Genomic DNA, 15124 nt, shown 5'->3' on the forward strand with positions numbered 1-15124 from the left:
AAGGCAAGCCTATTTCGAGTACTATGTGCACAACGCACATTATCGATGACTGAATTTGGTGAATCTCAGCATTTTATGTGTAAAGGTCCTAATGCAGGTGATTATTGTCTTCACCAACTGTCGGAAAAAGCGTCATCTGTAGTGCTTCTAAAGAAAAAGGAAAGTGGGAAACATTTTGTAATCATATTTGTGAGATTTGGAAAAAGCACAGATACATGAACAAATGAGAAGAAGTGGAATGTAATTTAAACTCCACAGCATGAGATTTAAACGAAAAGTAACTTCAGTTTTTACCTGTGTGTTGGTAGTTGGTTGAAAATCCGTTGACATTCTGTTGATCCGCCATCTTTTATAAACAAACGTTGAAAATGTTAGAAAAATCGATTCCATAGAAAGTTTATTGTTTATTTTTTTTATATCAGTTGCACGCATTTTTAAGAACAAAGTTGACTTCATTAATAAAAAAATTTTAATCATAATATATAAAAAGTTAATAGAGATCTAAATGACATTGTATGCCAGTACGAACGTCTATTTTTCTACCCCTTACCTTCACAATTAGATTGAAATCTAAAATATATTGAATCGTACTGGCAAGACAGAGTAACATTTCCACAAATGATATCACCACCAACGTCAAAGTCGTAGCTCTGGTCTAAATAAAGCAAAAACAAGCTTATGCCAAAATAAATTAAATAATTTATAATAACAATGATGAACACCGATGATTTATATATGTACTGTGTAAATATGTATACTGCATACTATGTATATGTGTATACTATGACATATACTTATACTATGTATATATGTATACTGTGATATATATTTTTTATATTTATATGTGACCGATAGAACATGTAAGCCAAAAGATAATTATATATACAAGCACTGTCCGCCTTTTATGCCTATTATTTTCGTCTCTTACATAGTCTGAAAGTTCCAAAGCGGGGTCAGTCTTATGTCGGGTCAGTATATAAAGGAAGCAGGAAGCTGTCGCACAGCATCCTATGACTGCAATGACGTAGAAAACAATATGCATGGAAACCTGCAAAAAGCGAGACACGATTTGCGTGTAGCGAGTCAGGGGGCGGTTAGCCAACATGACAAGTCGCAGTAAGGTTTTGTTGAAAATTTCACTGAAGTTTCTACTTACACGCCACTTCCGGTATTTCTTACTGAACACTTTTGCCGCGACTTGTAATGCTGTTAGTATGACCTACAAATACACCACAGTTTGACAATATTTATAGTACAAGTAAGCAAGTAAGTCAAAAGCAACTGTTAGTCGAATGTTTGCTTAAAATGTAAAACCCACAAGATTCTTTTCAACCTGAATTGCCGCCTTCTGTTAAGCAGCTTACAGTACCTTTACTTACCCAAACACCCGCCCAGGGCCCGTATATTCCGCTTGACATTATGCCCATGATTATACTTACTCCGCCAAGCAATACTTGAGCAACCTAAAAATAAGCAGACAATTACATTAAATAAAATCAAGTTTTCCAAAATCCGGTTAGTGTTAGTGTTAGAACTATACCTTACAGCTATCACGGAGACAATTTTCTTTTTTGAGTATGAATTCACAATACTGGATTTAACTTTGCAAAATCTTACCGAAAGTCCAAGAATTCTGATTTTTATTTGGTGCAGTTTGTCTGAAAAACTGTCTGGTATCTTGTGCTGACCTGTGGAGCATGATTCTTCATGAACTGAAATTATTTCCTCATCACTAAGGTGGTGCATGTTTTTCAGCAACAGAACGTATTTAAACTTGGTGTTTGATAAAGAAATTCTTTTGCGATTATTACGGGACCCTAGCTCATACCCTTAGACACTGCAAGGAATACTATTTTTCAGAAAATGAAAACACTGTAGACAAGTATAGAATTATTTCTTAACGTTTTTCGGGTAGGATTAAAATGATTTCTGTCTTTTATTGTCAATATGCCTATTTAATAACGGATTGGAATTTGTAGCTTCAGTATAGCATGATTATTTAATTGATCTTGAGATAACGCCTATACTATAACGATCTTGCAAATCATATGATTCCATTGTGACTTGACGAAATGTAAGCAAAAATGCGAACATTATTTCCATTTAATTCTTGTTAGGGCTATGTTGTCTTTCCTGATCCCAGCTAACACCTTCGCAATCCACTTGAGTTAAAAATATGCTTAACTAACCAAATCAATCAGCCAGCAAATTTAGTGACGTTGTAATGAATGTCGCCAACTTCCTGCATTTGTTTGCTGCGTATGGCTCCAGAGTTGCTGTGAATAATGGCGCGTGCAGAAGGATAGATTCTGTGGACAAAGCACTACGTGTGACGTCACAATTATCTGCTCAAACTTTCTATGAATGGGCATTTTATCTTGATATTTCACTATTCCCCGATTAAAAGCAGTTCAACAGGATGTTTTATACTCCAGAGCAGCTTTATCTGAGGAAAGAACGATTTTCCTATCCAAAGTTATTATTCACCTTATGATATTTATTTCATTTTTTGCATCTATGCATGTATCCATCACACATGGCACCTTTATCATACCATAATCCTGTTAGTACTATGTTTACGAATATAAGGTAAAATAAAAGTAAAATAAACAACGTAATTTTACTTGAAACACAAAGTTAGTATTTGTAAGTTATACCGCTCTGATAATAACAAATATCACGTTTATGTTATTTTAGGATTGCCTGGAAATGCTTATCGTCCAATATCACTCAACCATTTTAACCTTAAGAAAGGAGCTAATAGACTTGTAAACACGCATGGCACTGACGAAAAACAGTATAACGGTGTTGTAGACGGTGCAAAACATGTCAAAGAACGATGAGTTATGCCCTTGTAAAAAGCTGACTTGTGCAAAATACGCAAAACAAGACACATAGCATTCTGTTGCAGTAAATGAGGATTGTTTCATCATAATTCCTGATTTTTGAGAAGATATATGCAAGAAATATTAGATATTTGGGATTGGTGGAGTGCCAAACTCAATCAGTTTATTTCAGAAAAACTAAGTTTAAAGACATTTATTTGAATTAACCATAGGCCTAATTATCATTAAAAATGGTCCAAAAAAGTGAAATTGATTTAAATGAGTCCAACAGCTTGGAATCTCTCCAAAAGATTGATCGTGAACTTCATTTTGTTCTGAGCTCTTTGTCTCCATCACTTGAAGCTCTTGCCACTTTGGCTCCTGACAGCCAGGTCTATACATTTAAGAATCTGGTTGGGGATTTAAAGGAAAAAGCCAGCAAACTCTCAGCAGAAAATGTAAAAATAAAGGAGCTTGTTGGAAAATTTAGCGGCAATTTTGAACCGCCGTTAGATGGCCTGGAAGGGGTTAACTACGTTACATTTCTGTATGAAAACAAAATACTTGGAGAAAGGCTTAAGCGCGTTTTAGATCCAAGTTGTAACAAAGCTATTCAGGTAGAGAAGTGTTTTAATTTTGAATGTTTTTTACTTTTTGCACCATGATATTTATTAGTTTCTGTACATGGCCTATACAGAAGCTATATGTTAAAATTACTGTACAGTTACCTACGGTGGGATTTTTCGTTTTTTAAGATTTAGAAAGCTTTTTGCTTGTAATATAACAATGTATTGAATACATTGTTATATAGAATGAATACTTATACTTATACTTGAATACTTATTTATATAGTGTAAATGTATTGAATCATACAACAACTTTAAAAAATAGAAAGAAATCACCTTTCTATAGCCTATACACGAAGCAAAATCGGCACTTTTTATGGGGATTGTGTGCAAATTCGACGCAGATTTTTCCAAATATAGAGTTAAGCGATACCACGTGCATGGGCTGACTTTCTTACCGTAATGCTTTTGATTTTTATACACTACTATTATTTTCAGTGTGGCATTATCGATGAAAATTTAGGCAAGACCACTCAAACAGTGTCACTTGATGAAGTCTTAAAAGGATATCTGCACGAAAAAGATGCCGAAAGGTAAAAGATACCACAAAATGTTGAAAATTTGCGTCATTGCGTTCTACATCGTGTGAATCTTCTTCTGTCCCTTCGGCTTTAAAGTACATTAAGTGATGATCAACAATATTTGTAAAACTAAGTTTGCAAATTTTACGTACATGAATGCTAAAACAGTTTCCTAAATGTACATTTGCAAATATTTTACTCTTGTGGAAAACTTGTCAAAATATTTAATTTAAGAATGCAGCAAATGTTCTTTTCAAACAAAGTGTTTGCCAAAAGCGTTGAAAAATCTAAACAATATGACATATTCTGTCAATTTGTTACCATCGACTACTGGCACAGCGTTTATTGAAAATTAATATATTTATTTTAAAGGGAAAAAGAGCTCGACGATTACAAAACGTTACAGCCTGGGGAATTTAAACCGGGAGGGGATAGAATGTGCGAATGTGAAATACAAGCAGGTTAGTTGCATTGTACATGGCATTGATAACCACGAGCTATATTACTCAACCAGCTTCGATAGCAAGATAGACGAGAAAATGATTAACGCCCAAATGTTCAATATATCATGATACAGTGGAAACTCGTTAACTCGAGTTAATAAAAAATTTCGAATAACACGAAGAAACTTTATATATCCGGGTGACTATTTGGCTAATTTAACCGGCTTCGTATAACTTGAAACTTTGAATAACTCGAAGTAATTTAATCATTTATTTCATCTTCGAGTTTTCGTTGTTCATTGTCATGTGATATACAAGAAAGTCTCAAAAACGACACACATGCTTTTATGTTATCGTATATCATTAAATACATATTTATTTTATTTCTATTTGTTATATGCAGATCCACTTGCTGACCCTCCATATTTAAGAGTTGGATTTGCAGTCGCTGGCATTTGCCTGGCATGCGCTTTTCTCTGCACTGGATCGTTGGCCGTTTTGAGCTTTGTGTATAACTGAAGCTTCAGTATAATATTAAAAATCGTCGCTATTTATAATTAATCGATCAAAATTTGTTAATCCACAAAACAGCACAGGCCGATTAATAATAAATTTTGATGAATAGCTATAGGTATAGCTTGTTTACTAGATGATATACTTTGCTCGTGTTAGGCTGGTGACGTCTTACTCTTTGCACATTTTTCTTTAGATTTGAACTCGTTAGAACATTTTGGTAACAACAGAAAACTTCGTAAATTTGTTTTGATAAACGTTGATAAGTATTTACAAACTTAAATTTTCATATGCTTTTAACCTATTCCCTTCGAAACTGTAACATAAATGAAATAAATGTCTTACTGTGGAATACAAACACACGTATAAAGAGTTTTCGGATTTCGTCGCCGCCGCGTGTTTTCATTGCCTCAAGTACGTGTCAAAACTGCAGGCGAAAAGGTATGTCCGGGAAAAGACAATCCCCTTAGGCCAAATGTTTAGAAGTATAATCTTGTGGGAGGTTCAATAGTGCTGGCAGAGTTAAAATAACACTAGCAGTCATATGATGCCGTCGTTTTGAGTCGATCGCTCTAAAATATGTTATGAGATTAAGATTTCCGTTACAATTTGACGGCTCTTTATATTTACCACCAATGTTATTGTAGTCATAGAAGTCCGAAAGTAATTTAAAGGGAATGTTAGAGTCGCTGTAGCAAAAAACAAATTAAATTGTCATAACAAGTTGAGCTTCGAGCATTATTGTATGGTATCCTATTGTCCAAATATTTCCTTGCTGGAAACAAATTTCCTGCCGTATCCAGCTTACAAAGCAAGGTAAACATTAGCAAACCAGTGTGTTTACTCAAAGCTTTTAAAGGCAATTAATCAAAAGATTTAAAGGCGTCACGCAAATAGCTCGAAGTTAGCTTTACAGCAAAGAAGTCTCCCTGAAAAGTAAACGAGACTAAATGTCAAATTCGTTGTCTTATTTCAACTATGCCAGCCTATTTCAGCGCCTCCGGCTTACCAATACACAAGAGTATTAACAGAGTCGAAGTTTAGCTAAACTTTTAGACATACTCTGCTTAGACTTGTATCGGTTACGTATCGCATTTCACAGCTGTACAGTATGCCTACTGCTTGGTTTATTGTTAATATGCGTTGTAAGGTCGCAAAAGTTTTTAAGACTTTTGTGTGAGTGTTTGAAATTGTCGGAGAACGTATGAGTATGCGTTTACATGTCGATTGTAAAGTAGAAAAGTTGAAAGTTATAGGAAAACATCGTTGATGGTTTTGCGAAAAGATAATGAAACTTCTTAAACGATTAATTACAACCACCACGGAGACAGAGAAAATTGTTTTGGAAGTGGGAAGAGATAAACGACATATTCCTAGTTGTATCTTAACTACTAATTACAGGTCGTTAAAAAATACTTGCTGGCTTAAAGAAGGTGTTTTAATCGTTTTGCATGATACGTAAAAAGCTTGGTGCTGTACGTGACAAACTGACACTGTTTGTCACCCCTTTCTCTCAAGGTTATCGAGCAGAACGTGACCTTAATAAGCCATGCGGTTAGCTATTGTAAATATGGAGAAGGAATGTGAGAGAAAGTTGTTTAAAAAGTACTTAATACTTAGGTATATAGAGAGATTTATCCGCTGCGGTTTGCTAAATATCGGTGGAAAACACGGGCCTATAATTGGAAAACCTGCAATTTCTATTAATAACTTAGACTTCTAGAGTGTAATGTCGAAGATTTGGTACTTTCCGTGGATAACAAATAGACGATATTTTTCATTGCCAAATTAAATTTGTGGTTAATTTTAATTCTGAAACATGTTATACTAAATTTATTAAAAAGGATGCGAATAATGTTTTGAATTTTCTGCTCTAGCGATAAGCTTGTGCCAGCGCTTGCGATTTCATTGCAGGCATGTTAGATAAGAAATGACAAGACTCGTAGATAAAGATGGTAGTCCTCCGCTTTATTACAAATTAAATCTTAACCAAGAATCTCTGCCTCCTGGACCTACTTCTCCTCGGAGCACGGATGACAGCAACTCTTCTTCCTTGAGCAAGTATCCGGCCCGAAGATCATGGTTCGATGACGCCACTGCGAACTCTCTGGAAAGAAGACGGAAGATGAGTAAATCTGCATCTGATTCCCATAAGTCTGGGTCGTGTCGCACTCTGCCTCGTGGAATTAAACTCGGCTCCTCCTCAACAAATTTGGATGCAAAATCCACATCTTCCACTTCCACGCTCTCAAATTCGGCAAAAAGTTATCACGGCAGCGATGTGTCGACATGCGATAGCATTAACCTGGCATTAAACAACTCTCTACCACGGAGTGGGCTACGTGGAGTCATTTGGAATTCAACATCAAATTCAAGCTCCGTGAGTTCCTTTTTGTCACAGTCAGATGCCGGTGAATACATCACTAAGGAGAAGGATAGTTCCCTACACGGCCAATTTCACAACCGCAACCAAAGTTCAGAAGAATGGAGGAGTTCTTCTTCTACAGTGAGTGATGCTGCTCAGAGAGGAGACTTGCACGTCATAAAGAAATTAACCTCACTCCGTTCTAATTACGAGCAAGGTAAATTTTTGTTCAACCAGTATCTACACAACGAGGTTATCAAAAGATCATTTGAGAATATTGCGATAACTTTTTGTTGGTATAACGTGGAAACTTTAGAACATAATTCGTTAATACAAATTAATAATTGCAGCTTTTTTGTCAGGACCTTTTAGAGCTCCCACAATATTACAAGAAGAACAGCATGAGAAAGAGAAGGAAATAACCGAAAAGCTTGTCAAGACCATGCGTGAGGTAAAATATGCTTTAACGAGTTAGCTGCCATTGCTGGTCTAATCGATTGCCCTAAACTGTCACAAAAGGTAATATATACCATTGAATCATTTACCCGCTGGGCTTTATTAAACTTTGTCCAACGGCAACATTCTTAACCTGTGAGTCCGCTTCGGAATGTGGTAACTGTAAAGAAAGTTTAGGAAATCCTATCGTGTTAGCCCTGACTCATGTGTCATGTGATATTGTCTCCATAAAGTTTTATGTGCTAAAAATAATTCAACAACGCAACTGAACTTATGGGGTCAAAATATTACCTGCAATCATGTCTTTCCATTGATTTCTTATGTGTAAAAGGTAAGGCAAAATAATAACACCACATCTTATGCGCACCCGTTGATGAGATTGCTTGCTATTCAACGCTTGTTTAGATAGTAGCCACTCATGTGTAGTTGTGTACGTTGTTGTACAAAAACGTTGTTTCGTTTGGTGTCGTGGCTATGGACGTGTCAGCGCAGAACAAATTTAAAGCTGTAATAAATTCAACAACTTCCAGTCGCCGCAAGTCTCATAAAGCGGCGACAAATTTGTTTAACCATGCGCCTTTAAACGTGCTTTGATGGATAACGTGGCAAAAGTTTCACTGCGTGCAGACAATTTGTTATAAAGTACATATATGACCTGATATTAGTATATTGGGTTTTCGACCAAACATACACAATATGTATCCTGTAAACTTTAAACAACCAGCAAGTAAAATTAATCGATTTTTTGCTGTTTTTATAGTTTCTGATAACCTTTATATTTACAGCTTAATTGTCAGTTAAACTGTAAACAAATTTGTGTTGTTGGTGGCTCATTAAAAATTAATCAATGCTCTGCGTTTTTATTTGCATTCGTGCATGATGTCGTTTTTAAGCTGAAGGACATTGCTGACGTTGCACGAATTATCGATGAGGTAGATGATGAAGAGTGGCTATTAGTTTTTATTGGTGAACTTGAAGTGCACCTAAATGACCTCATCAAGCTGGATTCGGCTCGTTCTAGCGTAAGTAATTAATCAGTTCCAGTTTTTCGGCTTTTAAATGCATGACATATAGGCCAGAGAACTCGTGTCATAATTCTTGCCAATATACCCTCTTACGAGGGTTAGTCTTAACCACGTAATTTTTGTATTACATTAGTGCTCTCTTTCGCTGCTTTCATTGTTCACTTCTAATAAATAGCGTGGTAAATATAATCCTTTTCTCAGCACACTTGACATACTTTTCCGAGATTGATCGATCTTAAAATGGCAATGTTGTAAGTGGGTGTTGCCGAACGTGTTATTAAAGTAAAAGCATTAGCCTAAATATTTTCCGGGATAAACCAAATCTATTTCGAGACGAACTTAACTGTTGTTACCAGGAAAACAGCAAAATAAGTTTTCTTTATTCTTAAAAAATATTTTTACAATACCGGTCCATAAATTCAAACATTCGGGATATTTATCTACGACGGCTTTTGCTTACAAAGTACTTCAAATTCAAACATTGCAAAATGAACTGCAAAAAAATTGTTGAAATTCATAAGTTTACAAAATTTTTCTTCAGAAATTTTGCAAAGAAGAAATGAAACAAAAAGAAACATTATTACGAGTCGCAATGGATCTCATAAGATACCTGAAAGAAAGGTCAACGTATGTTTTGCATCGTCGTTCTTCACGCAAGTTTACTTCGCTTGTTCCAGGTTCGTTATTGCCATTAGGCAGGAAATCGGTACATGCTGTTAACGTATTTTAAAGCAGTTCTAAAAAGTATACAAGACCAACACTAGTTATGCAAAATATGGTGTAAAAATGTCAAGTACGTAAGTTAGTTGTTTACAGGCAAAAGGCCAAAATAAAGATCTAACAAGGAAATGCTTTTTTCCTGATACAAATGGTTTTGTTTGAAACATTGGCAAGAGTTTTGTGGACATGTACCCTTATGTTTTCATTTTTTTGTGTGTTTAATCACCGAATATTTAGATGATGACGAAAACAACGACTGCGGTACGCTGAAGCGACTGAAAGCTCTAGCAAATGAAAAACCGATGAATTTCGACAGCATGTCAAAAGTTCGTGTGTGGTATCTATTATTAGTAACTGGCAGTAATTAAGTGGCTATATTTTAATTTTCTTAAACTTAATTTTTGAACAGAAATTTTTTTGTCCGTAAACAGCAGAATAGATTTTAGGATAAATTGCTGGTTCTTGGTAAAGTATTATTTTCCTCGTTTTTTCGTTTTTCGCCTCAAGTAAACAAGTCTTGCACATCCTCTTCAATGTCACTTGTTATTATCACCACCGGCACCTGTATGATTAATTATAAGTGCCCTTTGGCTATCATAAAGAATAATTTTCTGCATTTACTTTCAGTGGCAAAGGAAGTTATCGAGCTTAGCTGGAACTTTGGATAAATACCTTCAGCGCTTAGAAGCCACAACCTCGAAAACAATCGACAATAATCCTTCTCATAATCTCAATAAGAACGTTTCATCAGTGACTTACTTAGGAGAAAAGGAAGAAAATAAAACAGATTCTTCAGCAAGCTTACCTGGACATAACTCTACCTCTGTTTTCGGAGTTGTAAATGGAAAAATAATCAAACTTAAAGAACAACTTTGTGAGTCTGATGGAAGTCATAACGAAACAACCAGTGACGTTGTCTTTAGTTCTCCTGAAAACATTAATAATGCATCTCGGGATAACGGGCGTACAAGTAAGCCGGTTTACAATAGTAAGTCTTTTGGTTATGTGGAAGTACAAGAGAATAGGGAAGCCAACATTTTCCCAAACCAGACAAGCAGTCTGAACCACAACACACCTAAATCACTGGGACCTCACATATCTAAAATCATGGAAGACTTTTCGAGATTGTATGAAAATAATGATTCATTATCTTCTCTGAAAAGAGTCGATGACAGAAAAGAGTCTAAACACGTGAATGCTCCTTCTACTAACAGTCAATTAAAAATTTTACATAATAATGACGCCAAACCAAGGAGTAAGCCTCAAAGGGGTCGGTCTACTACCATAAAGTCGGATCTAAAAAAGTATGATGACATGGAGCGTGACTTAACAAAGTCGCCGATTTACAAGTCAGCTGTTATCGTGACACCTGCGTCGGATCAGAGACATCGGAGAGGAGGAAGTCTGGACCGAAAGACCTGGAAGAAGGAAAGAGAAAGCAGGAAAACTTGGAATTTTGTAGCCTCCAAAGACGATTTGTTTCAAGCAACAAGTCCAGCATCTTTAACTGAATTTCAACAATATGTTAGCTCCCACAATCACTCCATAAATAAAGATGCAGAACTGGCGGTCTCTTCTCCAGAAATGTCCGGAACGCATCTCTCTAAGTTCTCAATGAAGGTCGGCGAGGAGCACATGGATGCCGGCAGTAAAATCATAGAAGAAGTAATTATGACTCCCGCTTCGTCTTATACGGTAAAAGGCGATTTAGAGCAGGCAGTTATAGAAAAGGAAAGAACGCCCAACACAATTTGCAAACTGTCGGATTGGCAGTCCAGCAGAAAAGAAAGATACGGTTCCGACGATTATGGAAGTTCCACTTCTCAAGGTTATAGTTCAGATATATCAAGTCGTCCCCAACCTACCTTGAAAACTTCTTCTACCCAATGCAGTATTATCTCCAACGAGAGAATGAAGAAGGCCGAAGAGGAACTTGTGAAGCTCAAGGTAAAGTTCACTTTTTAGTTTTTTAAAGGAACTTTGTCTGCGCTAAATGTTTGTGTGCAGTCCATCAAATGCTGAAGCAACAATCACGAAGTTCTCTTTTGACAGAAATCGTCATCTTTTCTGAGACGTGGCATAACGGAAGCAAGGGAAGAAAGAGACGACAAAGACAGGCGTATTGCAATTCTGGAATCTCGCATCCAAAGAATGAAGAAGAATATCGAAGAAGGAAGAACCGAAAGAGGATCTGTGGAAGTGGAGCTGGAACGCATGCGGCGCATTCGTAATCAAGAACGAAGGTAAACGGGATGGAAAAGTAATTTGAAAGAGGTTCCGTTATTTGAAACGAACCAAAATAACTCCACTACAAATTTCTTACACTTCATACGTATGTTAAAATGTCGGTGTTAATTAACAGCAATCTTGTCATCTGTTTCAGAGATGCCCATATTGAAGTTGAAGAGATGCAAAATCGCTTAACTGACGGGGAAGATCAACTGGCAAGGCAGGAGCGACATGTCAGTGGACTTCAACAACAGGTAATAAGCCTCAATCGAACGGTATCAGGTAATATTTCATTGCCAAGTATTCATCCGAAGATTTTCGCTATATAGCTTGAAGAACTTAATGAAGAAAAGCAAAGAACAGAAAAGAGATCCCACCAACTGGAGAGCGAAAATTTGATAATGGAACTAAAGGTAATGTAGAAACAATATGGTTATGACAGGTAACGAGATGTTTTTGCCAACATCAACTCCTGATCTTTTAAGATCCGTGACCTCACAATAGAGCTGATGGGGGAAAAACGTCTCAACCGCCGTCTTCAAGCAGATAATGTGAAAATGGAAGAAGAACTTGCTCAAGTTCGAGATGAGGCAGCTGCTCTTAAATTTGGAAACAAAAAGGTGTGCAGGACCTCTTTATGGAAGTCTGAAGATAGTTACAAGCTTACTACTTATGTTAGATATGTTATATGAAGAAAGTATAAAGGCTGATATAAGAAACGTACATACTACACGACAAGCCCAGCTATGTTCAAATTTGGCTCCACCTGTGATGGTAAAAATTGAGTATCTTGAGAGAGCCATACTGTACTGTGTAATTTTTACTAGGACTATAAAGATTCGTGTTGCCAAACTGATGAGATTTGCATGACTGACGAAGCATCAGCAACGGAAGATCAAAATAAGGATCGCATATGCCAACTTGAAGAAGAAAATGAAAGTCTTTCAACCGAGGTATGGTTATGACATCAATTATAATGTCTGGTGAAAAATGTGATACAACGTTGACGATCAAACATCTTAACAACAACAACAACCACAAAGAAAAAAGCAACAACAACCACAATAACTACAACAACACATAAAGATAACTCCGTAAAAGAGTTGGACAGTATGCCTATTCATGCTGAGGTTTTACAGAACGAAATTTTGCGGGCCACTTTGGAAAACGAAAAGAAAGTATCTGATGCTGCAACGGACTGCTTTAGACAGCAAGTATGCTGCGATTGTCAAGTTCTTACGACTTACATTTTAATTCAGAACTGCTGTGGTTATCATTTTAGGGCAAGTGTAAAACCACTAACGTCTTATATTAACACTTTTTGCACAGATCGAATATCTAAGCAATGAAGTAAGTCTACAACAGGAGTCGGCAAGAACACAAAAAGTGCAATATGAATCGGAGGTATTCTATTCTTAACAGTAGGAAGGTTTGGTTTGTTTTGCCTTTATGTTGTTTATGGCTTAGTTTTTGTTGATACGTGTGTTATGTATCTTTCTTGTATCGTAACTGCTCTTGCATGATGGATCGAATCAATATAACCGCGAACACACACCAACTCACAATTTTCTGTCTTTATTCTACAAATTTTATTTAGATCGATCGACTGTTGGCATCTAGATCAACAAACAGGAGCACACCATCACTGGAAGACAGCATTGACGTAGAAGTTACGTCATTAAGAAGTCAGTTAACTTATCACGAATCACTCACCAGGACACTGTATGTAGAAAATGAACGTCTGAGGCAAGAGGTGAAAACTGTGAAAACTATGATTTTACACAAAATACGATCTATAAAATTTAATCGCATTGTTTTCAGCAAATTTTTCTCTTTTTCTAGAGAGATGAACTTAAGTTGGAACACGAACAGGAAGAAATTATTTCGATCACGCCATACATACCAACACCTCAAAATGCAACTTCACAAGAATTCGGCTGCCAAGTTGAAGACAGGGTTTGTTGGATAAGACCTGAAAGAACCTACTAAACAAAATTGTGCAGTTACAAGGCAAAAGAAAAGACATTTATAATTGTGTTATCAACGTAGTTTTTTTTGCAGAGTTACACCAGGATGAGAGCGTTTGATTTCTATGCGCAAGAAGCTTATCGCGACGCGTTACGCTTAAATGAACGAGGGCGCCACCTTCAACACGAAACCTTACATCAGTCCATGAGAACACGGAGGCTGGAAGTGGATGTCGTAAACAAAGCTTCCAAATTTTCTAAACCTGAATTGGTCTAGTTTTTTTCATATTTTGTACAGTTGTTTTTCTACTAATTTCTGCTTACGAAATTTTTTATATTTTGTCATTCCTTCGTCTTTGTTTATTTCAACCTTGTATAAGAACAGAGAGCTGAAGGTAATTTAGAGCAGAAAAGTGAAGCTTAATTAGGGTCATTGTCACTTCCTTGGAGTCTTGTATGTTTTAATGTATTTTTATGCACTTACACATTTCTCATTTTACGCACTTCTGTTTGTGCTTTTGTAGCGACATGCACAATTGTATAAAAGAGTTCTCTGTTGTACGATGAGTCGGTGTTGAAAGAAAAAAGCTGATAAATGTAAATGCAAGTACCCCTTAATGAAGTTTAACAATCACAGTTCGATTATTACTGAAGATATTGGCGTATAATTTAACTTGCTTTTAACCCAAGTAAAGACATAGCTTATGTCGGTGCTGACAGTATTCTGTATATTTTAATCACGACGATAGATGCGCTTAACGACATGTTAATATTTACTATTGCAATTTATCAAAATTATAACTAATTCAATGCCTCAGTGGTGATATTAAATCAACAATGAACGAGGAAATCAAAATTGAGGTAAAAATAACAAAAGGTATTCTTTACAGCAATTTTGGAAAAACGTCCAGCAAGTTGTTTAATTTTCTAGCGATAATGCTTTGATAGCAAAGGATAAATTAAAGTTCAAAGATTAACCATTAATTGGTATACAACTTCGTTATGCTGTATACGGTAGTATCGAATTCGGGGTATTTAGTCGTATAATACGAGCATGTTGAACGAGCCGAATCACGTAAAATCAATTATTACATAGGAGATTGCAAGATTACCCTCAAGCTGACGAAATCAATAGAAACACCAGTCTGTGCAAAAGAAAGCTGAAACTTCAGGAAACTAACAGTTTTTATTTTGTATTAGTAAAACACAAACATCTCCACTTTTTGTTGGCTATAATTATTAATCTCATTATTACGACTGTAGTTTGTTCTTTTTTATGGCCTACATGCTCACCTTCACACACTGCACGAAATTCTTTTTTAAAATACCCTTAAACGCATTTTACAAGTGGATATGCTCTGTTCCTGACAAATAATTCAATGCTCACTATACCGGTATTCACTGCAATATATCTTGCTGTAAAGGAAGCTACGT

General features: G+C 36.1%; 3 protein-coding genes across 4 annotated transcripts; 2 read left to right on the forward strand and 1 right to left on the reverse strand.

Moving 5' to 3' along the window:
• Nucleotides 1-7: 7 nt before the first annotated feature.
• LOC143462697 (uncharacterized) lies at nt 8-2131 on the reverse strand. The gene is made up of 7 exons (XM_076960947.1): nt 1618-2131; nt 1380-1463; nt 1157-1219; nt 929-1048; nt 551-655; nt 295-346; nt 8-147 (listed from the first exon to the last, which is right to left on the reverse strand). The coding sequence occupies exons 1-7, from the start codon at nt 1744-1746 to the stop codon at nt 89-91; spliced, it is 612 nt and encodes a 203-aa protein (XP_076817062.1). The 5' UTR covers nt 1747-2131; the 3' UTR covers nt 8-88.
• Nucleotides 2132-2932: 801 nt separating this feature from the next.
• LOC143462700 (uncharacterized) lies at nt 2933-4972 on the forward strand. Its single transcript, XM_076960951.1, has 4 exons — nt 2933-3442; nt 3890-3984; nt 4345-4433; nt 4819-4972. Exons 1-4 carry the CDS (start codon nt 3077-3079, stop codon nt 4932-4934), a joined length of 666 nt encoding a protein of 221 aa, XP_076817066.1. The 5' UTR covers nt 2933-3076; the 3' UTR covers nt 4935-4972.
• A 1804-nt stretch (nt 4973-6776) lies between these two features.
• LOC143462699 (uncharacterized) lies at nt 6777-14502 on the forward strand. 2 transcript variants are annotated; one of them, XM_076960949.1, is made up of 16 exons: nt 6777-7510; nt 7644-7744; nt 8643-8771; nt 9316-9451; nt 9732-9820; nt 10122-11441; nt 11547-11737; nt 11878-11977; nt 12053-12136; nt 12209-12343; nt 12551-12676; nt 12863-12937; nt 13053-13127; nt 13321-13476; nt 13566-13679; nt 13785-14502. In XM_076960949.1, exons 1-16 carry the CDS (start codon nt 6859-6861, stop codon nt 13965-13967), a joined length of 3666 nt encoding a protein of 1221 aa, XP_076817064.1. In that variant the 5' UTR covers nt 6777-6858; the 3' UTR covers nt 13968-14502. The 2 variants fall into 2 exon arrangements, with proteins under 2 accessions (XP_076817064.1, XP_076817065.1); XM_076960950.1 differs by having other exon boundaries at nt 7656-7744.
• The last annotated feature ends 622 nt before the right edge of the window (nt 14503-15124 follow it).

The sequence above is a fragment of the Clavelina lepadiformis genome, chromosome 6 (assembly GCF_947623445.1).
Source record: "Clavelina lepadiformis chromosome 6, kaClaLepa1.1, whole genome shotgun sequence".
In the NCBI taxonomy this organism is placed as follows: Eukaryota; Metazoa; Chordata; class Ascidiacea; order Aplousobranchia; family Clavelinidae; genus Clavelina; species Clavelina lepadiformis.

Coding starts and splice junctions, on each gene's coding strand:
- LOC143462700 (XM_076960951.1), top strand. CDS start 3,077: ATGGTCCAAAAAAGTGAAATTGATTTAAATGAGTCCAACAGCTTGGAA. Junction 3,985..4,344: donor CACGAAAAAGATGCCGAAAG/GTAAAAGATACC, acceptor TTTATTTTAAAG/GGAAAAAGAGCTCGACGATT. Junction 4,434..4,818: donor CGAATGTGAAATACAAGCAG/GTTAGTTGCATT, acceptor TGTTATATGCAG/ATCCACTTGCTGACCCTCCA.
- LOC143462699 (XM_076960949.1), top strand. CDS start 6,859: ATGACAAGACTCGTAGATAAAGATGGTAGTCCTCCGCTTTATTACAAA. Junction 8,772..9,315: donor TGGATTCGGCTCGTTCTAGC/GTAAGTAATTAA, acceptor ATTTTTCTTCAG/AAATTTTGCAAAGAAGAAAT. Junction 12,344..12,550: donor TTAAATTTGGAAACAAAAAG/GTGTGCAGGACC, acceptor AATTTTTACTAG/GACTATAAAGATTCGTGTTG.
- LOC143462697 (XM_076960947.1), bottom strand. CDS start 1,746: ATGCACCACCTTAGTGATGAGGAAATAATTTCAGTTCATGAAGAATCA. Junction 1,464..1,617: donor TCAGAATTCTTGGACTTTCG/GTAAGATTTTGC, acceptor GCTTATTTTTAG/GTTGCTCAAGTATTGCTTGG. Junction 656..928: donor CTTTGGAACTTTCAGACTAT/GTAAGAGACGAA, acceptor TGCTTTATTTAG/ACCAGAGCTACGACTTTGAC.